The sequence below is a fragment of the Tauraco erythrolophus genome, chromosome 3 (genome assembly GCF_009769465.1).
Source record: "Tauraco erythrolophus isolate bTauEry1 chromosome 3, bTauEry1.pri, whole genome shotgun sequence".
Taxonomy (NCBI): domain Eukaryota; kingdom Metazoa; phylum Chordata; class Aves; order Musophagiformes; family Musophagidae; genus Tauraco; species Tauraco erythrolophus.
In genome coordinates, this window is record NC_141467.1 from 92,298,371 (window position 1) to 92,326,337 (window position 27,967).

At 40.3% G+C, this 27,967-nt stretch overlaps 1 protein-coding gene across 3 annotated transcripts; it reads left to right on the forward strand.

The window, feature by feature from the left end:
* The first annotated feature begins 651 nt into the window (after positions 1 to 651).
* TBC1D31 (TBC1 domain family member 31) lies at positions 652 to 26,335 on the forward strand. 3 transcript variants are annotated; one of them, XM_086608804.1, is made up of 22 exons: positions 652 to 728; positions 2,534 to 2,680; positions 3,250 to 3,365; positions 5,260 to 5,438; positions 9,468 to 9,619; positions 10,045 to 10,204; positions 10,441 to 10,641; positions 11,809 to 11,985; positions 12,858 to 12,937; positions 13,040 to 13,186; positions 13,458 to 13,591; positions 14,575 to 14,708; positions 15,299 to 15,478; positions 16,493 to 16,725; positions 17,333 to 17,485; positions 18,637 to 18,772; positions 19,690 to 19,782; positions 22,266 to 22,406; positions 23,420 to 23,614; positions 24,034 to 24,204; positions 25,105 to 25,219; positions 26,011 to 26,335. In XM_086608804.1, the coding sequence occupies exons 1-22, from the start codon at positions 652 to 654 to the stop codon at positions 26,151 to 26,153; spliced, it is 3,264 nt and encodes a 1,087-aa protein (XP_086464930.1). In that variant the 3' UTR covers positions 26,154 to 26,335. The 3 variants fall into 3 exon arrangements, with proteins under 3 accessions (XP_086464930.1, XP_086464929.1, XP_086464931.1); XM_086608803.1 differs by having other exon boundaries at positions 24,034 to 24,184; positions 25,103 to 25,219; XM_086608805.1 differs by lacking the exons at positions 652 to 728; positions 2,534 to 2,680; positions 10,441 to 10,641 and having other exon boundaries at positions 3,257 to 3,365; positions 24,034 to 24,184; positions 25,103 to 25,219.
* Positions 26,336 to 27,967: the final 1,632 nt, after the last annotated feature.

Sequence of the window (27,967 nt, forward strand, 5' to 3'; positions counted from 1 at the left end):
CCCCGCCCCTCCGGCTGCCGGGCACGGGCAGCGCCGGAAATGCCGCCTCCCAGGGACGGGGCGAGCCGCCGTTGCCGGGTGACGGCGCCGCCATCGCCGCGGGCCGGGCTTGCAGCCCGTTCCTTTCCCGGGGCTGAGTGGAGTAACGCGCGGGCGTTCGTGACAAGAGCGGACCGGCAGCACGTCCTGCGCTTGCGAAAGCCTGAAAAATGTCCCACTGCACTATCTTGTAAAAATACTTGCCTGATAGGACGCGACATTATGTTATAAAAATATATTTTTTATAAGGCCTGGCCTCCGCTTTATTTATTATCCGAGCTGACCACGCTTCTCTTCCCGGTTCCAGCGCGGCCCGATCGCGTGACTCTCACCAGGAAAACTACAACTCCCGGCAGCCACGGGGCCCCCGGGCGGGGCGGTTCCATTCCCCGGCAGGCCGATATCACGGGGGGGGTGCCCGACTCCTTCTTCCCCCCTCCTGCCTCCTGCTTCCCTCTTCCCTCCTTGCTCCTCCTTCCTCCTGCTTCCATTGGCGGAGCGGGAGCGGGCCCGGGCCGTACCGCGCGCGCGGCGCCCCCCGCCGCGGCGGCCGGTGGAGCTGCCCCGAGGGCGGGCGGCGAGCGCGGGAGCGGCGGCGGCGCTGGGCGGAGGATGGAGAGCTGCGACCTGGGCGGCCGCCATCAGGGCCCCATTTGGCACCGCAAGCCCGGCCCGGCGGCGCGGCGCGGGTAACGGTCGCCGCGGGTTGGGGGGCGGCGGCGGCGGCGGGGCGGGGTCGGCCCCGCGCAGCGCTGCCGCCTCAGTTGGCAGCCGGGGCTCGGCGGCCGTCGCCGGCCCTGCGCCGCGAAGGGGCCGAGGGAGTGGGCAGGCCCAGGGGCAGCCCAAGGGGAGGGGGCGGAGGGGGCAGTGCCGCCTGGAGCCTCTGCAGGAGGGAGGTACAGCCCGGCCCTTCCCGGTTAGATAACGAGGAATAATGTTCCCGTTGAAGGTGGAGCGGGACCCTGAGGAGGCTTGGAAACCTCCGTGCTCAGAGATGCTCACAACTTGGCTGGACGGTTATCCCAATTTAGTTTTTGGGGTTTAATTTTACTGAACGAAATACCATGAGTCAATTCCCAGAGTTTAGTTAAAATGTGGAATACTCCGAAAATACCGTGTGGCCCAAGCTGAGGAGCAGCAGTAGGAATGCTGCTCTGGGGTACCTGTGTGGTGTTTGACCGGGGAAATCTGGATGCAGCTCCATGAACTCCTGGGTTGGTTTAGTGGCAAAGGAACTTTCGAAAGGCAGAGAGGGACACTGAGGCAGTCCGGGGAGACGCTGTAACTACGCCGATAAGTACGCTTCTGTAGAATCAGAAGTCGTACTTTGCTTGTGGGGGTTTTTATGACATTAAAGATGCTAACATCACTAAATTATAATGATAATTTAAATTAGCCTAACATCTTTCAAATTTCGTTTTTGTGGCCCTTCCCTTTTATTGCGGAAAAGAAAAGGCTTAACAGAATGAGGTACAGTTAGTTTGGTCTCTACCATGGATGCGTGACCCTTCCTTCTTCCAGCGTTCGCTCACACTCTGTAACATAGGCCAACAGCTGCATGCAAGTGCTGGCTTGCATGTTCTACTCTCTTGGCAAATGGTGTCTCAAACAGATACCAGCATCTTCTGTAGCCATGGTCACAGACTGCTGCGAGTGCCTCACAGTCTTCAAGTAGCCTCCCAATATCCTGTACAGTTTTAGACGTTTGGGTTGACTCTGCATTTACATCCAATTGATGACAGAAAATAATGGGCTGGCTCAGCGTTATCGTAGAAATTGAGGAGTAGCAGATCTCCCAAATCTTAATGTGCCACTTCCTGGAAAAAACTTTCCTCTTACGGGTTATTCTGCACATGGGCTTCGGTTCTGCATCTGACTCCATTTTATGTTAACAGCATGATACAAGGATAGAATGTAAAAAAAAATGGCAAATTCTGTTCTGTGATATCTCAGATGAATAATGATAAAAATGGCTTGCTTCATGCTTTTGAAGACTCTGGAAAGAAGTGATATTAAAACCGATTTACCCCCAACATCTAATCCGAGTGGTTTCTTACAATAATTCTTAGCTTTTTTGTTTTCTAGTGTGTTTCTTAAAGTGATAATGAAGAGCCAGGTTAATTTGTGAGTGCTGAATTGTGCTTTCAGATACGTTGGTAGATGATACATCAGCATATATGTTAGTGTTATTCATTAATAATATAACTGAAAATCAGATAACTAGGAGCCACATAAAAAGATCATGAATGGTGGATTCCCCCATACACTTTACATGTCTCCTAACTACCTTCCAACATAGTGAATTAATTCCTTTGTTTAGTATGTTTTTTATATTAGAAATATGTATTTTTCATGGAAGAAGATTTTTCATAGAACACTATGAATTATTAGATTGTAAAACCATAAGGTAGAAACATTTTAATCCTAGGTCTTGGAGAAATATGTGATAATAAAACAGTTCTAAGCATGGTTGTTTTGCTTGCTTTCTTCACAGAGTTATAGTAAACATAATTCATAGTGTCAAAGGATATCACTCAAAGACAATACGTTTTCTGAATGTGGCTTTTGACAGTTCCGGAGATTCTCTACTTGCTGGAGACCACCAAGGCAATATATATGTTTTTGACTTGAATGGAAACAGGTAAGAGTATTTCTGTCAAGGCATTTTAATTGTCTTGACATCTGTAACATTCAAGGGTCTGGATGGAACTTGCCTAGACATCGTGCCACAGGCCTGGTTTTAACCCTCACTTTTCCATGAATGTGGAAATAGTGGTTTTCTCAGAGCTGAAACTGCAAGCCCCTGTAGGCTCTCTAAATATTATTTTATTAGTTTAGCTGCTCCAAAAGATCAGCAGTTTGTAACTCTAAACTGAACAAACAGAAATTTCATAGAACTTCAGTGATTAAATACTACCACAAGGTTATTCCTCAAACAGTACCGATCAATTCATAGAACCATGAGTTACAATAAACTAGACCTGGTATTGTCATGTGCAGAAATATATTAATCAGTCTTTCCAATTTTAGACTACCAAGTTTTAATATTTTTATTTAGATATTATTTTAAATTCAGATGTTATTTCTTTGCTCCCTTTTGAGTTATGTTTTTCTTTCAGTGAAATACATTGAAACCGATTAAGTTGTTACTTCACTTGACATTATGAACCAAAGTTTCCCAACACAATGAGAACATGTATTTTCAAATAGGTTCAACCTTGTTCAGCGGACAATGCAGGCTTGCACTGCTTTGGCATTTAATCTTCACAGAAAGACAGAGTTCCTGGTGGCTTTGGCAGATTATTCCATTAAGTGCTTTGATACAGGTAAAGAAATTTAAAGGCTTGCTGTCTGGGTGGTTAAAAAAACCCATATAATTTGAGTTTCAATCTCATTTTTTTTGTACATAGAATCATAGAATCATTCTTTGATGGAAATCTTATTATGTATTTCATGCCATGTGTTCTTCCCAAAAAAAAAAAACAACCCACAGTTTGGGGCCATGTGGGTTATAGTCCTGTGGGTAAATGAACCCTTTGCTTTGTCAAAGTTTCTTGTTCCCACTGAGTCATGCAGGCGTCTGTTTAACTGAAGTCTAGCACAGGATCACAATTATATATGTTACCTGTTCTAAAGCATTTCTGTATGTTTGCTTAGTATGAAGTGCTATATGTAAAATCAAACCAATATCAGTTGACAGTGTGTTAGTTTACAACTGAACCAGCTATTAACTGTATTTACAGTAAAATATTTGAACGAAGTGACAATATACACTAAAAGAACTGACAGTACTTTTGCGTATGCAAATAGATCTGTATCCTTGTTCAAAGGCGGTATCTAAAATTAACTTCACAGGCCAGCTGTGTGTCTGTCTTGATTAGAAGTTTAAATAATGAAAGGCCTTGACAATTCATGCTTCATAAATCAATCTTAACCTATCAGAAAGTGCAGTTGTAGCATCTCACATTATCTGGATTTAAATCTTTTTTAAAAGCCATAGGAATCACTCATCTGCAATTTGAGGGTTCGAGTCTGATATTATCAGTGAAGATTCTAATATAACACAGTTTCCCAAAATAGAGGAAGAGTCAGATTTAAAGACTGAAATCCTCTGTGCTTTTTCTCCTCCTTTCAGCCACAGTAAGACCAAACTTAGATTTTAGATGCACTTAGAGAAATCTTAATTATTCCACAGAGTCCTGCATGTTTACATGGTTCTGTTTCCAGATACCAAGTCATACTGAAGAATGTTTTAAAGTATAAATGTTGTGAACTATCCTTAGAGGTGTATTAGATAATAGTTGGTGGGCACCATCTCCTTTAGAAGCCATACTCTGTAATCCCATGTCATCCTCCCAGGTGACAATAGCTTTGAGCACTTAATTGTCTGTCAGCACCACAGAAGGTTTGACTGTTAGGCTTTATGAGCTGATTTATACCCGTTTCCCATCTTTGATGCCACAGCAGTAGGTCAGCTGGAACCACCCAGTGGGCTGTCAGGCAAACTACCCACCGTAAATAGTGTAATTGCCACAAATACAGTTTGGTTGCTGAGGGAAGATTAGTGGTCATGCAGTCACAAGTGGGAGACGGTGTGGTCAGAGGAATCATTCATTTCCGTAGTATGCAGTACACAGCATAAAAATGCTTTGGACTCTAAAAGAATTAATGAGGTGTTGCTTTCTGACTGTGCCTTTCTATTGTCATAACCCGTTGTCATTAAACCTTTCTTGCTTGCACCTGTAAATAGCTGCATAATCATTCATACATATTGTTGACAAGTCAAAACAAGTGGAGAATTCTAACTAGAACATTCAGTCTCAACTTCTAGAGATTACTGCAGGTGTTCACATCGGATAATCTGCCTGCAAGGCATGCTGAATTTACCTGATCACAGCATTCATGACTTTTTAAGGTTGATTCTTAGGGTAAATTAAACAAGTCTGTGCAAGTTTACTTTCTGTATAGACCTAAGAATAACTTATGAAATCAGTTACTTGAAGATCAAGAGATGGTTATGTTTCTTTAAGGTATAATAGCTACATGAAGACTGATACCTTTGTTTCTTGTTTGTTGTGCTGTGATGGTAAGTGGTCGTGTATGAGGTATGCTTAAAAGTCTCTTTCACAGCCATAGTGTCAGAAATAAAGAGTAAAGTAGTAGTTGTTTCACTTTGAATGGCTTTCGTATCCTTTTCATTTTTTTCATCAACTGTTACAGAAACCAAGGAGCTAGTTAGTTGGATGAGGGGACATGATTCTTCAGTGTCTTCCATCTCTGTCCATGGCTCGGGCAGGTATGCCATCACTACGTCCACTGATACAGCACAATTGTGGGACTTGGACACCTTTCAAAGAAAAAGAAAGCTGAATGTTCGTCAGTCTGTGGGTATACAGAAGGTGAGTAAAGAGCAATTGCTAAAGCATGAACAAGCATACCTCAGTAGGAGTAACTCCGCATGTTAAAATCGCAGTACTTGAAAATATTTTTTAAAATACAACTGAATCTTTTCTGTGTTCTTTGGGCATATCTCCTTAACTGTCATATCACATCATCCAGACCACTGAAATCATGACTCAATAGCTGCAGAGATCTGCTGGAAACCTCCATCTTTAGACATACTCAAAACTTGGTTGGATATAGAATCATAGAATGGTTAGAGTTGAAAGGGACCTCAAAGATCATCTAGTTCCAGCCCCCCTGCCATGGGCAGGGAAACCCTTCACTACACCAGGTTGTCCAAAGCCTCATCCAACCTGGCCTTGAACACTTCCAGGGATGGGGCACCTACAACTTCTCTGGGCAACCTGTTCCACTGTTCCCTGCTTCATCACCCTCTGAGTGAAAAATTTCTTCCTTAGATCTAATGGAAATCTACCCTTGTTCAGTTTAAAGCCATTGCCCCTTGTCCTATCACTACACGCCCTTGTAAAAAGTCTCTCTCCAGCTTTCCTGTAGGCCCCCTTTAAGTACTGGAAGGCTGCTATAAGATCACTCCAGAGCCTTCTCTTCTCCAGACTGAACAGCCCCAACTCTCTCAGCCTGGCTTCTTAGCAGAGGTGTTCCAGCCCTCAGATCATCTTTGTGGCCCTCCTCTGGACCTGCTCCAGTAGCTCCATGTCCTTCTTGTGTTGGGGATTCCAGAGCTGAACACAGTATTCCAGGTGGGGTCTCACGAGAGCAGAGTAGAGGGGCAGAATCACCTCCCTCGACCTGCTGGCCACTCTCCTTTTGATACAGCCCCGGATACGGTTGGCTTTCTGGGCTGCCAGTGCACATTGCTGGCTCATGTTGAGTTTCTCATCCACCAGCACTTCCAAGTCCTTTTCCTCAGGGCTGCTCTCGATCCATTCTCCGCCCAGCCTGTACTTGTGCTTGGGATTGCCCCGACCCACGTGCAGGACCTTGCACTTGGCCGTGTTGAACTTCATGAGGTTCTCACAGGCCCACCTCTCCAGCCTGTCAAGGTCCCTCTGGATGGCATCCCTTCCCTCCAGCGTGTCCACAACACCACACAACTTGGTGTCATCTGCAAACTTGCTGAGGGTGCACTCGATCCCACTGTCCATGTCTCCAACAAAGATGTTAAATAGCACTGGTCCAAGTACTGACCCCTGAGGAACACCACTCGTCACTGGCCTCCACTTGGACATTGAACCTTTGACCACAACTCTTTGAGTGCAACCATCCAGCCAATTCCTTATCCACCGAGTGGATATGACCTTGACTAACCGAATTTAACCTGGAAGTTGGAGCTGTCTTCTAGATTGACCCTGCTTTGACCTAGAGGTGGGCTCAGAGGACCTCCAGAGATTGGTTCCAGCCTGAGTGATACTGAGATTTAAGGGTGTTGTTAAAAAAACGATTTTGGTGTCATAATGGTAACTTCAAACAGTCACCACCACCTACCCCAATCAGCTGCTTATGCCAAAGCTGCTTTTCTTTCTGTGCACACTCAGCACTGAATGTGGGAACAAACAAAGCTGAAAAGTAACTCAGCAAAAAGAAATTGCTGCTTTTCAGCGTAGTGGTTTCTTTGCTTTGGTTTTTTGCACAGACACTTATACTGGAACAACATGGGGGAGGAGAAGGATGGCACGTCTGTGTCAGGGAGTGGTTAAATAGGTCTTCCTTAGTGTTACACTGCTTTAAACAGGTCTGCCTGCGCCACCAAATGTCACACTTTGGCATAAGTACTACAGAAAGTACTGACGCAGTACCTGAGCATTGCTTACACACGTGCTGCCCTGCAGTGAACAGTCATACAAACACCACTTCAAACCGAAGTTCTCATCAGGCTGGTCACTAGAAAACCATGCTGATTTTGCAGAGAGCAAGGCTAGTCATTTCAGTGCCTTCACTGTGTTCTAGGTCAGGCAGAAATTTTGTCAGCTGGAAATAGTCACCTCGCAATTACTGTGGAAGATCACACATAAATTTTTGTTTGTTTGTTTTATTAAAACTGTTGTATAGTGCACGTTGCTAAAATAATTATGTCTTTCCTCCAAAGATGGCTGCATTTCTTTAGTGGACAAGATATTTCTACTGCTCAGTATCTTTGTTTGTGTAGGCTGTGTATAGGGGCTTCTTACTGATAAATGACTCTTGGAATTTGGTATTGTCAGGATGTTACAGTATGGAAGCAACTTTTAAATCCAAATGATAGTGACTATGATTGAATGAATAAATCACTGTTTGGGAATCAAGAGCCTGCACTTTTTTGCTTGGCTCTACCATTTCTGATAGGATGTTATGCAAATAATCCAATTTATCTGGATTTCATTTTCCTGTCTTTAGAGTAGAGATAACGATACTTACTCCCAGGCCGCAATTTAAGACATACAGAACAGTGCTTTATTAAAGATCAGATTTATTGTTAGACCATGGCCCTGACAGTCACTGTCCAAAGTTGGATTCTTGATTGCTATCTGAGCCAGTGTAGTAGTGTCACACCAATCTCTGCAGTGTACTTTTTGGTGCCTCCACTTAAGTCCAGTTTCACTCCAGCATGCGCCTTCTGTTAAGTTAATATGGGGCAAAGCTAATTTAAAAAGACAGAGACTGAGCTGCACACTGTAAGAATAGCAGATGACCAAAAAAAAAATGAGAAAGAAGAACTAAGAGAAGACATCTATGACTGTTTTCAAAGCATCACTGCTTATTCAACAGCTCTGTGTGCCCATCTTGCAGTATTCTTCTAGGGCAAAGCAGAAAATGAGGAGCTGTTCAGTACTCCAGTGTACCAAAATTTAAACTTCATCCATCTGCATGATAGGCATCTGGTCTCTGTCTAGTCTTCTCAGAGTCCCTGAAGGAGGACAGGCAGCTCAGTCTGTCTGAGGATAAGTGACCCTGGTAGGTGAGGTGACTCTTTCCCCACAGGAAACTTTTGCTCACTATTTGGCCTGAACATCCAACTTTCAGTCACTAACATTCAGCAAGATGAATCTCATCCCACGTATCCAGATTTACAGATTTTCAAGGCCCCAAGAGACCTTCGTAGCACTGGCTGTTAATCTCAGCCAGTGAGTACCTCAGGTAGTCCCTCCGTGTTCAGATACCAGAAGACGTTTTCAATGTAACCTTCAAATTACAGGTACAGGGAATTTGCTGAAGCTGCATGTGCTGCTGCCAAAATAGAACCTCTGATCTAAACCAATAATTTGCCATTAAGCAAGAATGTATCTGATGACATCCGAAAATGTAAATGATTCAGTTCTCTTTTCTTATCGAAACAGATTACGCATAAGCAATAAACATGTTCAGAATAATGGAAAAAATATATTTACAAGCTTTTTGGTTTTATCTTCATTCATCCTCACAGTAAAATCTGCATTTTATAGTTGGAGAATACATTGCTAAACTTTCTACAGTATTTTTTACTGTTGATAGATGTACATAAAACTAAGGAGTTCAAGTCTAAAGATGAATGCTTCATAGAGTGCGTTTGCAGGCTCTTGGTATTATGTGAACGCTGAAGCTAGTTTGTAGAAGATGCGACGAGCAGTTGCTCAGTGAGCAGTTCTGGCTCGTGTCTCCCATCCCTCCCTGCTCCTGTGTTCATGTTCCCACCGTTTATATTACGTCCTCTCTGCGAACTCATCAGAAACCTCCACAAGACAGTTTAGCAATCATAAAAGTAACACAAACATTTGTGTTATTTTGGTGAGTTAAACTGGCTTAGCAAAAGGTACAAGTTCTGAACCAGTGCACGGGAGAGTGGGCCTGCCTAGGCTGTGACAGGGGACAGGGACCCGCTCCCAGTGGGATTAAGCCTTGCATTGCAACTGCATTACACGATTATGGTAGTAGCCATGCTGTTATGGTTTCTTGCTGTATTTCATTTTGCCATGCACTTTGGTCTAATTTAAAGGGTACTGCCTTGACAACATGCTCCGTTTTTTTTTTTCTTTTCCTTATTCTTCTAGGTTTTCTTTCTTCCATTGAGTAACACTATCCTCAGCTGTTTCAAAGATAGCTCTGTTTTTGCATGGGAATTTGATACTCTTCACTGTAAATACCGGTTGCCGACTCCTGTAGAAGGTTCTGAATTACTTTATAAGGTCTTTGCAGTTACCAGGTAAGTTGCTATTTTAAACATTCTAAAGGCAGACTACAAAAACTTTAGTTTTAAAACAGATTTTCTTTCCTTGTTTGTAATGTTTTACGGAAGTTTTGAGCTATATACTATGATGAGCTTTTGAAATCTGCTGTGATTGATACTTTCAGCAAGGATCAATAGCAGTTTTTATTACAGTCCCATAGCAGTTGAAATAAAGTAAGTTGATTTTTTAATGACCACTAAAATAAGGTTTAAACTATCCTTTAAAATGTAAATTTTATTGTTTAGGAGCTATTTTGTTCTTTCAGGAGAGCATGACAGGAATAATGGCAGATTCAAAAGTGGTTTGAAGGCATAGAAGGAAATGTATGATCTCTTTTTTTAGCTAACACTAACTTAAATTATAGTATTCTGATGGAAACTTTACCTCATCTGTGATCCAGAGATGGACGGATTCTTGTAGCTGGTGGAAAATCAAATCATCTTCACTTATGGTGTTTAGAATCAAAGCAGTTGATAAGAGTAATCCAGATGCCTGCAAAAGTACGAGCTGTCTGTCATCTGGAATTCCTCCCGGACAGTTTTGATGGGGGCTCCAATCAGGTCAGTTTTTTTGCAAAGCTTAGGGCTGGAGTATTTGGTTAGTTGATTTAACACGTATACTTTGAGGGCTTTTGGGAGATGCTGGGGATATGGGCCCATACCATACAAAAGGAAAGTTACTGTGCTAAATGTTCGCCCCATTGCTCTTTTAGCTTAATGGAATGTCATTGCTGAAGTGGGTATTCCTCTTTGGTTTACATTGACAATATTAATTGATGAATCCTTTTAACTTCTAGGTCCTTGGAGTGTTAAGTCAAGATAATATTATGAGATTTATCAATATAGAAACATGCAAACTTCTTTTTGACATTGGGAGTCATGAAGAGGGAATTAGTACAGCAGCAATTAGCCCCAATGGACGGTATATTGCATCAGTAATGGAAAATGGTAGCCTTAATTTGTACAGTGTCCAAGCTTTGACTCAAGAAGTAAATAAGGTAGAGTGTTTTACATTTCTTACAACAGCAGTAAATCCATTAAAGTTGATACTTGTCTACATAACTCTTCTATCAGCAGTAGTTTGCAGACGTGTTGGAATGCCATATTTAACACTACAAATAAAGAAAAAAATGGTTTACAGAGTTCCCTTTGTAGTTACTCCAGCCTGTCAGGTAATATGATGTTTTAAAATTACAGACATCATTGTGTTTCTGGTGTTGGGAGGAGGGGGAGATGATATTTCTTTCTACAGCTGTTCATATGAACCAATTACTCTTTGTAATGACATTTTAGGAGAGATGGAAATGGCATAATTGTGCTGCTTCTGCTCCGTTTCCTATCGGAAATATGATCCTCTCTCAAACTGCGGGCATGAATGGTGTTTTTGTTACTGTGATTTTGTTCTTCCTACTGTGTTATTGGATACCAGCATCCATCATTATGGCACAATACAGACTCCTAATCCTTCCTAAATAACAAACATTCTAAATACCAGTTCTTATTTTATTAAAGTAATTTATTAATGGGAGTCAGGTTTCTAAATCCAGAATTATATATCTTTAATCACTATGTCTTTGAAGTAAACGAGCTTCGGATAATGACGGGAGCTGGAGCTGAGGAAGGATGTGTAAAGATGTCACGCATGCATTCCATTTGCAGTTTTGCTGCCGGTTTGACATGAACTGGGATATCCACTTTGTTACTTGCTTTCCCAATCTACAGCATTGAATTAGTACCTCCCTGACACTGAAGACTAATTAAAGTTTGTAAAGGTCTTTTGTATTCTTTTTAACTGGTGCTATAGAAGTGCAAAATATTGTAGTAACATTGAGAAACAACCAAAGTAACCTGAACAGTACATGATACACATTTATACTATCTCAATTATATTTTAATGTTTGCTAAACAAGTAAATAACATGATGTTTGAGTTGGTTTGGAAGCTACATAAACCTTCCTACAGTCTTTCTAGTTTCCTACAGCAGTTTTATTCACTGGCATACTTATTCAGGAGTATACAGTTCATATATATTTATTTATGGTATAAATGTGTATCTATAGCCATCAAGCTCAAAATTATCACATGTAAAGTAGAGAAAACATCAAATTATAGTGTTATTTAATGTCTTACAAGACGTTAATCAAGTTATTTTTACTTAATATTAGCCTCCACCACCCATGTTCAAAGTAGCAGAAGATTGGTCCAAGTGCATGTCAGAGGCAAATAAACTGACAATGAGAGTGACTTCAGGAAGCTCAGAGCGGCCTTGGAAATCTAAAGGAAACAAAATTCCAACCAGATCGCTAAAACCACAAGTGACCACATCACTTGAAAATAAAGAGGTAGGAAAAAGTTGCAAATATTTTCTTCTCCATCTGCAGCATTTAAATTTCATTGCAAAAAAAGTATTTAGCCACTTACTTTAAAGAATAAGTTCAAGCCCTGGATTCGCATGGATGTTTGTGCAGAGAGGGGATTAAGGGAGTTTTAGTATCACTTCCTCTCTCTGTTTAGCCCATACTCCTGTAATTTGTGACACAGCTAGAGCTGCCTCCAGTCAGCTTGGGGTACCTCTGAAGTTGTTGAGGCAACTTGTGACACATTTGGATATTGCTAGATCCGATCTGCCTCCTTGCTAGCAAATTGGCACTTCTAAAATGTCTGCCTAGAAGCCATTTTGGGTTTTATTAATTATTTAGAAAATACATTACTGTTAGATTTATTTCCCTTTTATCATCACTGTGCCATCTTCTCTGTCTTTATCTTGCATCTCATATATGTATATAGTCTCATACATAAATATATACACATATCTATATACACATACCTATACCTATACCTATACCTGCATCTGTATCTCCTCCTGTAACATTCCTCACAATATGATCTACTCCTTATGTCAATATTCTTCATCGTTTGGCTATATCCATAATTTAATTATATATAATTTAGTCAGTTAGGGCCCGATTTGCTTCTGACTGAAATCAGTGACGGCTGTTCTTTGAGTTCAGTAGAAGATGAATCATCTTTTGAATTATCTTTTTTTTTGTTGAAATACCTAGGATTATGTAACAGATATCAGTACACTATTTTTATTTTTTTTTAGTATTGTGTTAGCAACTTCAATATTTGGCTATTACCATCAATTAGAGTGCAAGGAAAGAGATTATGAAAGAGAAATCATTACATTTATTATTGTTCTCCTATTTTGTAGAATGAATTGTCAGGTGAATTAAACAAGAAACGTCTGCAGACCTTATTGAAAGGATTTGGAGAATATCCAGCGAAGTACAGGTACATTTGTGTGCATGTTCATGCTTGCACAAAAGAAAATTGCTTGTGTTCACTGGCCTGTGAAAGAGAAGTTGCTTGACTAAGTCTGCATTTTAATTGCAGGATGTTTATTTGGCGTTCCTTATTACAACTTCCTGAAAACCACTTAGCATTCAGTAGCCTAATGGATAAGGGCACTCACAGTGCATTTGTGAATTTTCAAAAAGAATATCCCATCAAAAGCAGGAAACTGCTGAGAGTTTTACAGAGGTAAAATATATATTTATATTTATTCAAATATTTTACATTTTTATTTTCATATAGTGATCTGAAATGTATCCAATAGCTGGAATCGGCTGTAAGGAAAATTCTAAAATGAAATAGTAGTGCCCTCATGCAATTTTGGTTTTTATAACTCTTATAATCCTGTATCTGTCTTGAAGTTTACAATCTTTCTATGTTGTGGTTCTAAAAAGCATATTATCTTTTTGTTTGGCTTTGGATTATTGTTTTCTATACTTTTGTTTGCCTTTGCTTATAGGACCTTATCAGCTCTAGCTCACTGGTCTGCTATCTTTGCTGAGACACCTTATATTCCTTTGCTAGCATTCCCATTTGTAAAATTATTCCAGAACAACCAGCTGATCTGCTTTGAAGTTGTTGCTACAGTAGTAGGTAAGCAATGATTTTAAAAACTCAAATAGGCTGCAACATGTTTAAGCTTTCCCATGTAAAAGAGCTTTTCCTGATGAAATGAGTGAGATATTTCCTGAGAGGTCACCAGGCTCTCTTCTAAAGGTGTTGCCAGGAATTAATATGTAGCAACTATATGCTTAAAACAAAAACCTGCTTGTAAATAAAACAAGATATTAGACTTCCTTTTGCAGCGTTTCTAGCAAAAAGTTAGCAGTTTGACAGTATTCACAAAGTCTAGTCAGCAAAACCAAATGTATTTAACATAATTATAATAACTAAAATCTCTGAAACATGGGAAAAGTAGTCACATCCACCCACCCCACCCCCTCACCCACTCCCAGTCCAAAGAGAATGATCTCTTAAAGTTTTACTGTGTTTAGTTGTCCTAAGCATGTGGTAACTCAAAACTAGACGTTTGGCTGAAAGCTGGCTATGGCTGTCTTCTGAAGAAACATTCTAAATTGAAGTGCTTTACACTTAAATTAGTTGTTACAGCTGCTGCTAAGTCTACAGAAGATACGTGCTGCCAAGCATACATACCCACTTTGCAAACACATGCTGTTGGTGAATAAGTATCCAAGTTTATGGAAATTGTTCTTAGTATGTTAAAAATTACTTGATCCAGGCTGTAGTTCCATGAGACAGAAATACCAGTTTAAGTATTTCCATCTGCCTCCAACCACAGCTCACAGACTTTTTTTTTTTTTTTTTTTTTTGAGCCAGGTTAGTTCCTTGGTCTGGTTTGTTTACTGACACAAACACTCATGCCAGTGCAGCTGGAGGAGCCGTGTACTGTGGGAACGTTTTAGGGATAAACGCTAGGAAGGAGGCGAGATGGGAATATCTTTGCTGCCTAAAACTACCTCTTAAATTCATAGCCTTTGTAACCAAACCTTAAGGTTGTCAAGAGTCGATCACTCTGGATTACAGTGGATTGTGTTGGGCTTTTTATTCTCTTTCAGTTAATTTTTGTCAGCACTGGTTTGAGTACTTTCCCAATCCTCCAGTTAATGTCCTCAGTATGATGGAAAACATTTTGGCACATCATGACAAAGAACTACTTCAGCATTTAATAAAATACAGTGTGAATTCCCAGGTAATATTCTAGCCAACTTTTGTATATAAAATGTACTGCAGTGAAGGATAGTGTATTAGTCTTCTATTTTGACATAATTCTTTCTTGAGGGAGTTTTCATTAAATAACAGTGAATGATAGAGGAGTGTAAAGAATATATCATTGCTTTCTTGCAGCTTTTTCTTTTCCATGATCATAAATCTCATATACATGCTACTATATAGTTCTTAAAAGTCCTTTGCTTTCAAGCCCACATTGCTTGAAATCTACTCATCAAATGATAAATGTGCTTTTTTTTTTTTTTAAAGTAGACATAGGTGTGATGATTTAATTTTGTAATCCCTATTTATCATTAGGGATGATTTTAGCTTCACAAATCTAAACAGAAGATTTAGACATCCAGTGAAATAAGAAATTTATTTATAATCACCAATTTTGAATGTTTATAGTGGGTGATAAAACTTGTTTTAAAATATTGTAGTTTAGTTCCTGTTTCTTTCATAAATCAATAGATTCTTGGCATAAGGCAAGAAAATTTTATAGTATTTCTTTAAAAGGAATGGTAAAATTGCACTAATGGATTATTTTCTTAATTTTCCCAAATAATGTAGGTTTATGCTTGGCCTCTTCTAGAAACACTATTCTCTGAGGTTCTAACAAGAGAAGAATGGCTGAAAGTCTTTGACAATATCTTCTCCAACCATCCTTCGTACTTTCTAATGGTTGTTGTTGCCTATATTATATGTTCCAGAGCTCCCTTGCTTCACTGTAATCAAGCAGCAGATTTTGAGGTAAACATCTTCATATTTAAGTCAGTCATATGAAAGTGTACATACAGAGCCATACAAAACATCGTATCTGCTGTTATCGAGGTTAGAAGGAGATGTTTCATTTCCACATTAATATATTATTACATGTTTCTGAACAACATCATCTATTACCTGACAAATATACAATAAATGAGTAAAATATTGAGCAATTTCCTGCAGTTTCATGCAACAAGATCTTTAAAAGCTTTCATAAGCTTTCTAATGCCACTAGAAGGCATTTTGTAAATGTCAATAGTTCATAAACCACAAAATAATTCTGCTTCTTTTTTGGGGATCTAATATGGGCTTATGTCTGTGGAGACAAGACACAGTCATTCTGTCATGTTGTTTCATTATTTTGCTTTCAGATTTGCAAAATTAGGCAGTATTTTTTGACATTCTCTGAAGCTAAATGAAAATATTTCCTTATGTTTAGCCTTACATGGGAGGAGGAGGTTTTTTCATGTAAAAACATCTCTGAATGCAAACAAAAGGTTCCACCTTGAAAATGTGCTTGCGAGCAGTCAGTTTGACAGACATCAGACAGACAACATTATTGCTATGTTTAATAATAACCAATTTAAAGATTTTCTTGATAAATAAGCTGTTTAACTGGAAGAATGGTCCTGCAAGAAGAGGAGCTTCCAAGCTTCGTGTTTGAACATCAAAAGTTGAGGGAGGTTTACCCAGTGGTAGGAGTGTCTGTGCGGGGGGGTGGACACTCTAAATTCACACCTAGCTTTCTAGGTCCCTTATGCAACTGCCATTTGAAAAGAAGGAAAAGAACCAGAGCATACTTCTACAACTTGAAGAGGTTTGGTCCAAGTCATTTGGGCTGGTGATATTTTAATGATCGGTAGGGCTAACTTAATAATCCCATTTAAAATCAACTTTTGGAATATAGATCTTTCTAACTTATCTAATTATTCCCAAATAGGTATAGTAAAAACTTTATTAATCTTTTGTAGAATGTAAATGGCAGCATGTCTCTTACAGTATTTCTTTCATCATCGTAACAACCTGGACATTAACGTTGTGATTAAGGAAGCTTATCATCTTATGGAGGCTACACCAGTAGATATCCATCCACAACGTATGCTTGATGACTTCATACCACTTACAAAAGGACAATACCCTGTATTTAATAAATATCCCAAGTTCATTGTGGATTATCAAACTCAGGAATGGGAGAGGATCAGACAGGATGAAATCGAATACTTACGAGAAAGGTATTAATGGAAAAGTTGAAGACAGTATAAGACTGGGAGGTACAGATGGACACAATTGCCTTTTTCTGCAGTAATTTGAATGCTCGAGAAGAGAGACAATTAAGAAAATTCAGGAAAATGACTTTGAATAGCTGCTAAAGGTTAAGAGTTTACTTGGTTTGACACATTTTTAAGTTAAATTGGTAGCTTTATCTTAAACAAAAAATGTTTGTTAATTCACAGAAAATATTTGGCCTCAAGTCTTCAGACTTGAAAGGTTGTTACGTTAGAGCCTAAACCTCTGTTGACCTTGTAGTGTCCAACTTGGTGAGGAGCCAGGAGTTCTCAGCTCGCTATTGAAGTCAGTGCCAAGGCACCTTTAGAATCTACTTTTTTTTAAGAATACGAGGAAGAAAGTATCTGCACTCCTGTGAAATGCCCTGTTGGCTGGAGCAGTCAGGATCGTAACTCTTGTTCATGTACTTTATCAGTACTTAAAGGGGATGCCATACTCTTTCATGACATTGCATTTCGGCAGGTCTTTGCTAGTACAGTCATCAATTTCTAAGTAATCAAGTAATTTCTTCATACTTGGCTTGAATTATTAACGTCCTCTCTTTCCATTTAGACAATTAATGCATGAATTAGAAGCTAAAGTACTGGAACAGAAAGCAGAAGATGAAGCCTGGTATCGAAAGCAGGAATTACTTCGAGAAGCTGAAGAACAGAGGCGAAAAATGCTACTGGAAGAAGAAGAGAAGCTGGCAGAACAGAGGCAGAGGTATTATAATATAAGAAGCATTAGGGGCCTGGCTTCTGTGTCCTGCTGTTACCTTCTTAACCATGAGTAAAGGAGAAACAGCCATTAATTTGTATGAATTGTAATGTGGGAAAAGAGTGCGGTCTGGTGGATCAGATTTTGGTGTGGGAATGAAGGAATCTGGATTGTATTACCGCCTTGCCTGCGGGAATACAGCAGGTTAGAGGCCAAGTCACTCATTTTTTTGTCTCAACTCCCAACCTTTTGTCTGGTCTCTTCGGATTGTGAATGCTCTTAAGCGGTTACTTGCTGCGTGTTTGCACACTAAGATTTCAGGCTTGCACTGTGGGCAGACTCGCACTGCAAATACAAGAGTCACTTGTAGTATCAGTGACTGTACACATTCTTGTAGTGCTCATGGATTTAGAAAAAAGACTGCTTTTTATATCAGTTGCTGAGCAAAGAGTTGTGATAGTACTGAAGCTGAACTGTTAATTTGTAGGTTTTGCAGTTGTGAAGGTTTAAGAGAACTTCAGCATCTCCGTATTTTTTTAGATCAACTACAAGCAATCTTAGAATCATTTAGGTTAGAAAAGACCCTTAAGATCATCGAGTCCAGCTGTTAACTTAACACTACCTTGTCCACCACTAAACTGTGTCCCTAAGCGCTACATCTACAGGCACTTCTCTTAAACCTCTGTAACCTACAGAGTAACTTGTTCGTTGTGTTTTGTTTTTTTTTTAAAGAGGGCAGTGAGTCTTTCTTTGCAAACTAATTCTTGAGTTTGTGGTTTTGTTCCTTGAAAGAGTTTGATATTTTCTAAATAAATTTAGGACTGATTTTGTGCAAAAAGAGGTACCAGGACACTGGCAATTATTCTAAGGAATAATTTCCAATTCTGGATCATTGCAATAGTAAACGAGCGCTTATTAAAGTAGAACAGAAACAGAACACAGGACTTCAAAGCTTAACTGGGGACATGGCCAATAGAGGATGTCTGTGTGTCTATGAATTTAATTTTGTCTTGTAAATGAAAACTGGACAATTTACAAGAATGAAAGCAACTATCATAAGCGTTTTAAGTTAGAGATTTAACTTGTAGTAACTAAATGCAGTGCAAGTTGTGCTCTTATATAAAGTTCCCTTGTTTCTGTTTGCTTTGGCTTTGAAGACTAGCTGCTGTGAAAAGAGAATTGAAAGTAAAGGAACTACAGTTTCTAGATGCTTCAAGAGGGCGTTTTCTGAAATACCAGCAAGATCAGCGTCAAATGGAACTGAAACGTCTTGATGACGAAATTGCGAGAAAGGCTGAGTATTGCTCAAGCAATTCTTTTCTTGAAGGTTTATTAGTGAAAATAAACAAGGAAAGAATGCAAAACTAAAATTTCAGTTGATATACTGTGATTCGTGAGCCCAGAGGTCTATTTAGCATGAGATGGACTGCTTTAAGTGGGAAATGCATAATTTAACAGTTTTATTTGGCACTTACGGTGTTCCACTGGCTTGCTTTAACTGGCAGAATTCCTCAGCAAAGCCAGATTCATCTGTATATTGGCAGTATTGAAAAATGTAATGAACTCCTTAAAGGACTAGTGAATTCTCAGATGTCTGTGGGCTGTGTGTCAAGATTGCAAATTAACTCTGCTGTTGATTGAGAGGCTCTGGAGCAGCCTCTGGCCAGGCCTGGCTCTGCTCCCGTTTTACTCGCTCCAGCACCATGGCGTGCAGATGCTGAGAATGGAAGCTTTTGAACCTCGTGGGCACAAGTTGAGTCTTTGCAGGGCCGTTCTTCGTGCCTCAGCACCATGCTTTGCAGAGCACGCTGCAGCTGTGTGTGTGTTTCCACAGTCAGTGCCCTGTAAGATGCGTTAGCTCCAGCTCAGCACAGGTTCTGCCAGGTGCGAAGTGGCCACTTCCCTGTCTGTGGACTGTCCTCCAGTGTGCTGGGTTCAGAGACTCCTCATTCAGTTTGGAGCTGCATCTGGCAGGTTATTAGTCTGGATCAAGCCTGACATTTCCCTAACGTGTTTGGCTGGATGCAAAACTATCCCTGTGCCTCTTCTCTACCTTACCCTGTACTTTTGATATGGTATGACAGAAAGTTAACTAGAATTTAGAAGTAGGGTGTGGTTTGGGGTTTTGGACGTGCTTCTTGATAATGTTTTTTTACGGGAGAAGAATTTCTCCTTTTCTGCATGTTCATGTGTTTTCTCTTCACCTCAAGGCATCCATGAGAGAGCAGGAAACAGCTGCTACTGTACAAGATGTAGAAGTACGACGAATGGAACTGGAATCACAAAGACGGCTTTTTGAACAGGTAATTATTAGGGAACTGTACAGATGTTCTGCCTTTGCAGTTCTCAGATTGGTTGTGTTCATTCAACCAGACTTTGTGAGGAAGAAGGAGGCCCTTTTTTTTCCTCTCTGAAACGTTTTTTAGAATAAACCCTCTGTTGATAAAAGCATTAGCAGAACTCACTGTTATCTGTGTTTTGGGAGAAAATAGCCATATGCTCCCCATTTTATTTTTCTCCTGTGCAGAGGTATCATTTGGTTGCTACAGGGTTTAGCTGTGTGCTCAGCTGGTTGAGAGAAGTGAGGAACATGTAAATAAGAAATAAGGCTATAACAATATGTTCCTCATCCCAGAAACTGCCACCTTTTTTTCCTGGTTTCAGCTGGGACAGAGTTAGGTTTCTGTTTAGTAGCTAGAATAGTGCTGGGTTTTGGATTTAGTATGGGATTTGTTATGTGAAGAATGTTGATAGCGCCCTGATGTTTATAGTTGATGCTGAGACATCAAGGACTTTCCAGCTTCCCGTGTTTTGCCAGTGTGCAGGAGCACATCAGGCTGGGGGGAGCATGGCTGGGATGAAGGGTCTACAACTCCTAGTTTATGATTTGAGTTTAGATTTAGGATTGAACCCCAAATTGGCCAATGGAATATTCCATATCATGCAACCTCATGCCCAGTACATAGATGAGGGTTGGCCAGGAAGTTTGGATTCTCAGGTCCTGTCTGTCTCTTGCTCTCTTTTCGGATCTCTCTTTTCAGGGCTCTTGCTCTTCTGGAATTGTGGTTTCAGGGCTTCTGTGCTTTGGGATCACTTGCCAGGATGGGATGGGTGTTGGTCAGCAGGCATTGAGCAATTAAAATGTGCATCACTTGTTTGTATATAGTATTATCATCTTATATATTATCATATATTATTGTCAACTTTCTTATTATTTTTATCATTATTGCTTTTATTTTAATTTCAATTATTGAATTGTTCTTATCTTAATCCACAAGACTCCTTCCCTTTTCCCCTTTAATTCTCTTCCCCATTCCCCAAGGGTGGGAGAGGGTGGGCGAGCAGCTGCGTGGCATCTAGTTGCTGACTGGGTTAAACCATGGCACCTTTCATCTGTGGTATCCAAATATATCTAAATTTTCTGAAGAGAACAGTATAGCACATCGATGTAGTTGGTGAAAAAAGGTCTAATTGTCATCATCAGTAAGCAAAAAGGAACGGATGGTTCATGGGGAATGTGCAGTTTCTTTCTCAAATGACTGACGTATAATTCAGAAAGATCACTATTCAGTAATAAAGGGTTTTAATCAATAATACTTTTTAAAGCTATATATGAGTTAATTATTATAAATAATTAATGACTGAAATCAAGGCTGCCAATGGAAGGCTTTAGTAATGTCTGTTTTGGTTAGAAATAGTAAGTTAAGTGTTTAGCAGTCACAGCTACATGTGCCCATCTTGCATACCTGCAGATCTGATGGAATGCAAGCAGAAGTGGACATCCAGATTGCTAACCCTTATTTTGGAGCATGTGTCTCCTTATATTTGGCTTTTTAAAGCTTTTGGCCATAGACTTTGTATAACCCATGCTGAGCATAACTGGGCTAAATTTCTTTGAGCATTTATTTATTAAATACGCAGCCAGCTGCACTGTGGCTACATAACGCAAACTAGGCTAAGGTCGTTTGTGTTCCAGCACATGTGAAGTCAGCTGTTTAAAGGAACTAATTCTACAGTGATCATCCTCTTTAGGCTAGAAAGGTAGCAATTATTTAACTAACTGAGAATATATGCCTGCCCACAAGAGACTCTGTAGACAGGCTCTCCCTCTCCCTGCCCATGCCCTGCACTGACTGTTTTACTGCCATCAGTGAGGGGCTATATCCAAGCTCGGAAGGTTGTGTACGTTAACTTTGCTTCAGTACCCTGCTGACACAGCTCAATAGATTCCCGCAGGCCTGGGAAGGGGTTATGTCTTCTCCAGAAAACTGTCTAAACGTGCCCTGATATGTGAAGAAAAGGAGGTGAGAATTAAAATTCTAGTTCTAGGTCCACTGCTGATTCATACTACTTTGGCAAATCATCTCTGCATTCAAGCTGCAGATGTGTTTATTATAAGTCCCTGTACCATGAAACGTGATTTATATTTGTGAAACATTTCGAGGTTCTGGCTAAAACGTGCCATAAATGTGTGTAATGTTTTCATAATGAATCTAATTCACTGAAGTTGGAATTCTGCTTTTATGTTCCACTGTAATCCAAGGAATGGAATTACATCAGTATCAACCTGCGAGACCACTGTGATGACTTGGGCTTAGTGTAATTCCAAGTGCATAAAACAGCAGGGACTATCACTTTCTTGAACGGTTATGATATGTAGTGGGATGACATGTCTGGATATATTCAAATATTAGTTTAATAAAATTTTAATAAATGTTAAAGAGACAGAATTACAAATGTGAGTTAGTAACCTAGCAACAATAATTTCTGTTTCTTTGTTTGGCAGCATCTAATCAAAGATCAAGAGGCAGTTACAAAGGAAATGAAAGAAGTGGTGGATGCCCATCAAAGAAAGGTGGATCTGGAAGATCATCTTGTTCAGAGATTGATGGAAATAGATGAAGAAGAAGAACAGAAAGCTCAGATAGTAAGATGATTGGATCGTAACATGTATTTTGGGTAGTTAGTATGCTAGCTAGTACAAGTAGTACTAGTTAATAGTATTTTAATTGCAATTAACTAGTTCAAGTTAATATGAAAATATTTTCTAAAGAAATCTAATTTCTAGATACCTATATTAATAGATTATGACGGTATGTTTGAAGTTTTGAGGTTTTCAAAAATCTGACTGAAGTGTCCAAACAGCTATATAATACTGAAATTCTCTGGGCCAGCCATGAATATTAACTTTTCTTTACTTCTCAGAACTTAGAAGGCATATAAGTCTCAAAACTGCTTTTCAGAATAAGTCATCCTCCTGTTAAGGAACATGTTTTATTTGTAACCATAATAAAACAAAGTAAGCCTCGAAGGAACTTTCAGTTGGCAGTACTTGGCAGGAAATGGAGCTGTAGAAGCTGTCTTCTAGATCACATTAATGAACGTGTACAGCTTGACATTAGGAATTGTTCAGATTTTCAAGCTCAGAACTTGTAACTGCACAGTTGGAAAAATAGTTGCAGCTAACCCACTGCCCATATGCTTGGCATCTGCATTTATATTTTGTCTAGAAGTAAACATATGGGTCTGAATTTTTGTAAACAGCCTTCAATTTCTGGAAGCAGATGGATGTGGGTGGAAGTATTGGCATCCAGGTATCAATCTTATGTTAATTGCACCTGTAAATCATATTAAATCCATGCTAGGAAAGCAAAATCCCCCAAATCATGGAGAAGGTTGATGCCTCTTTCCAAAAGATTTAAAAATAAAAAAAAGACCTTCAGTAAGGGAAAGAATAAAATGAAGAAGAAGCAGAAGAAAGCCCTGAGAGATGAGACAGCCTGCTGTAATGAATGGAGCAGTGGCACTGCAGGTGCAGTCTCCCAGCAGAGACACCCAACAGTGATAACTGGAGACCAGTGCATCTTACCTTATCTGTATGTAAGGCTGTGTGCTTCAAATAGAGTACGTGGGTTCCTGGTAAGAACGATGTTTTATCAGGTGGCTGAAGAAAATTTAGCCAGAGCGGAGCAGAAACACATTGACACCAACTGGAGGTTGCGAGCGTTGCATAAACTGAGGCGTGATGATGAGGACCGCGAGAAGCGTTACGAAGAGATCGCCAAGCTCCTACATGACAACAGGGTGAAAGAAGCTGAACTGCTGAAGGCCATGAGGGAAGCAGAAGGAAAAAAGGTATTTGTGCTACTTCTTTTTTCAAGTGGAACTGGCACAAATGTAACTGTCTTTTGCCCATAACATGATAGAGCATAAAACTGAATAACGCTGAAGAAATATTTTGTCAGGAATCTCCTTTCCTGTTTTGATTGGAAGTTTCTGGAAGCACTAGAGGAAACTAGCATATTTTAGGCTTAAGAAAGCATATTCTTAATTCTGTAAGTTCCTCTAATTTTTTTCCTCTAACCCAAGACTTTTACCTTTCTCTAGGTGTTTGAAGGAGAAATTTTTTCAAAAAAGGAACTTTAATTCAGTTTAATAACATAGATTTTTATTTAAAGATGAAGTGTAGTCTGTAATCATCCAGATGTTTTTACTTGTTGCTCTTTCCTTGCAACACATCTGTTGAAGACACATTAAATATCTCTGTTGCACAGCGGGAAGAAGTTATACAGAAAAAAGCTCAACTGGAGGACGAGCAGAAGGCTGCTGCTGCTGCAGATGAGCAGAGGAAGCAGTTTTTGGAAGACAAAATGAATGACACATTAAAAGTGGCTGAAAGGCTGCAAAGAAAAGATGGCTGTTTTGGTGAGCATACAGATAATGCAGTTCTGAGTGGATGTCGACATGGATATTAGCATGAAGGACTCAATAACTGAATACAAAGTGTCCAATATTAGGGATAAACTTACGTTTAACTCCTTTATGTAAGTACTTTTTGGCAGTATTCTTTCATGAAACCACTATATCAGGCCAGACTTGGAAAGGAACCTCAGTTTGGTATCTGTCAGATGCAGCAATATAAATGGTGTCGTTGGTAGGAGCACAGGCTTACATCAGCTTAAGCTGATCATAAAATCGCATCCCTTAAAAATTATCTGTCAAATAACATAAAGAACAGCAAACTCATTACCGACAAGTAACTTTTTGCCAAATGTTTGTTCACAGGAAAAATGCACTGATGCGCTTCCAGAATTGGCCAGTACACCCTTCTCAAATGCTGCATTTGTGTGTTTTTGCAGTTATTTCTCCTATTCCCCCGTCTCTGCAAGGCTCACACCAGATTACTGATTAGTATTAAGATCAGGTGATTAGTATTGCTTTGGGCGAACTTTTTCAGACTTTGCCCTTATTTACCTAATGTTTTTAATTTGGAGTAATTTGCAATTGCAAATTACTAAAATGGGTGTCTCCTTCTAAAACTGCAAGTATGAGTAGCCATATTCCACATGATCTTAGTGGCCCATTTGTCAGAAGATTAATTATATAGGAAGAAACAGCACATGTGGAGCTGTAATTTCTTAAATGATGCATAGCTTTGACCCATAGAGTAGAAACACTGACTTCTAATTCTGAGCAAATTGTACTTGCCATTAGCTGGAGTGAGTGAGTGAGTGTTCCAGTTTTGCTCCTTGGAGAAAAACTGTTTCACCTCAAGCTAGAAAAATTCACTAGAAATTTAAACACTTTTAGTTTACAAAGAATCCTTCTCTCCATTTCCCACAGAGAGACTGCGTGATTTAAAGGCCGGCTGTATAGAGGGAGAGGTAGAACTCCAGCAGGTGCCAAGGTCTGGAAACATCTGTCTGAATGATTTGTCTGCATCAGAGTCATCATCTCACAGTAAGTTTCTAAGTTAAGACCCTCCTTTCTTTCATGTTTAATTTTAGAAGCATTACTGGAACACCTCATTGTGCGATTGAGTCATTATTAGTTGTGTGGGTGTTTAGTGGATAGTAAAGCAGTTTATTGTTGTATTATATTTCACACCTGAAAAAAACGTCTTCACTACCAGAGACAGCACAGGTAGGAAGTGCCTGAAGTTGTCATATTATGAGAATAGTCATATTAAACCTCAGACTAGTTTAATCTCATTCCGACCTGATGTTTTTGCCCAAGCTTTTTCTGTCCTCATAGTTATGTATGTCTTAGGGGTGCTGAGAAGATACAGAACTATCTTTCATCGAAATCATACTCAGAGTTATAGTCAGGAATTAGTCTGTAATCATTTCCTCTGGACTGTCCTAGCTGTTATGGCCAGTGAAAGCACATTTTAAAATCACATGCATCCTACGCACGAAACTCTGAACGCAATGAGAAACATATATCTATAGACCTGCCATAATCTATAGACCTGCTATAGCAATCCATCAGCATCTGACCTTTTTGTAACAAAACACAGGCACCTCTTTCAAAGAACTTGCTTTTACAGGTGTTAGGGCTGTCTCGCATACAGTGGTACTAATTAGACAAAGCATTTCTATGCCAGAGATACCTGTTTTCCAATAAGCATTCACAGCATTAATGGAAAACCATTATTTCTATGCCAGAGATAACTGTTTTCCAATAAGTATTCGCAGCATTAATGGAAAACCATTAGTTGCGATATTAAGTCTGAGTTTCTTGTATTAAAGTGTCTTTAGACAGAAGACGAGAACTGGCACGCCAAGAGCGGGAACTGATGGCAGAAGTCAGACGGCTCAGACAAAAGCTTACCTCGCAGGCTCGAACCAGACATCCTCCAACGTGTTTCCCAGCTACAAAGTGGACGCCTTGAGATGGTTTGCTCTGGACCTCAGCTGTAATTTCAAATTAATAATCAGTGAAACTTTAACTATGTATAGTGTGATTAAGGACTGATCGTAGATTGTTTATTATAAAAGCTTTTGGAAATATTTTTATATAAAAACAAAATGCTAGCTAGAAAAAATGTGTGTTGTTTGTAACCTTCTTAGGATTTTCTTAGTAACTATAATGCTATTTTTACTTCTAAAATAAACTCACTTTTTACCACTAAGTTATTACACTTGCAGTATTTGTATACTTATTTGTGAAAGTATACAAATGTATACAAGTGTTGTTGGTTTTGTCAGTGATGTTTAAGTGGATTCATGTCAAGATGTGTAAGTTGCAGCAGGGAAATTTGCAATTAGAGAAAAAAAAAATCCTTTCTGTTGAGAGCCAAACACTGAAAACAAGGCCCAGAGAGGCAGTGCAACCTTCATTGCTGGAGATACATATAGCTGTGCGTACATATTAGCAGGTACACTTCACGATAAAGGGGACCGAGGATCTAAATAAAGAGTCATGTTTGTGCTGCTAGGCTTTCACTGGCTGTCCCATTAGGGTCCTCTCTGTCTACAACCGGAAATGGTCACATTAGTAGCAACCAGGATCCATGGGAGTTTCATCACAACCCTCAGCAGAGTGCAGGGAAGAGGTGGCATTCCTTTTCAAAGGGAGAAGAACGTGGCAGGCAAAGATCCTCTCCAGGAAGCAGATGAGAAAACTGCCTTGTTCTGATGACTGTCTTGGAGTTTCCATGGGATTATTTCCATAATAAAATGTGGGCTCTTGCAGCCCAGAAGGCCAACCGCGTCCTGGGCTTCATCAAAAGGAACGTGGCCAGCAGGTCGAGGGAGGTGATTCTCCCCCTCTACTCTGCCCTCGTGAGACCTCACTTGGAGTATTGCGTCCAGTTCTGGAGTCCCCAACATAAGAAGGACATGGACCAGTTGGAGAGGGTCCAGAGGAGGGCCACGAAGATGATAAGAGGGCTGGAGCACCTTTCCTACGAGGACAGGCTGAGAGAGTTGGGGCTGTTCAGCCTGGAGAAGAGGAGGCTCCGGGGTGACCTTATAGCGGTCTTCCAGTACCTCAAGGGGGCCTACAAGAAAGATGGGGAGAGGCTGTTCAGGAGGGCCTGTTGTGATAGGACAAGGGGTAATGGTTTTAAAATAGAGGGAGGTAGATTCAGGTTGGATATTAGGAAAAAATTTTTTACCGTGAGAGTTGTAGAACACTGGAACAGGTTGCCCAGAGAGGTGGTGGATGCTCCATCCCTGGAGACGTTCAAGGCCCGGTTGGATGAGGCCCTGAACAACCTGATCTAGTTGGAGATATCCCTGTTCCTTGCAGGGGGGTTGGACTAGATGACCTTTGAAGGTCCCTTCCAGCCCTAACGATTCTATGATTCTATGATTCTATACTTAAAGAGAAGGAAAAAAACACACAAAGTTTTTGACTAGCACCTTGGGCCATCTGCGTACACACGTACGTTCATAAAAGCGTTACGGTTGTAAACGTGCACGAACGGGCGAGTTTCCCGCAGGCGGGAGCCGGTGCCCGGCTGTGCCCTTGCAGCAGCTGCCGGGGCTGCGCGGCCCCTGGGCCCTGCCCGCGGGCTGCGGGCAGCGGCGAGACTGATTTCCCCGTTCCCAGACGCCAAGAGGGGCTCGCCGACAGCTCGGATTCAGAAAACTGTCTGCCAAAACGTGTTTTTGAAGAATATACGTTACGGCCATCACATCCATAAGCCCACAGACAGGAGACAGACGCCCTTGGCCGCGGCATTACAGCTTCCTCGATCAT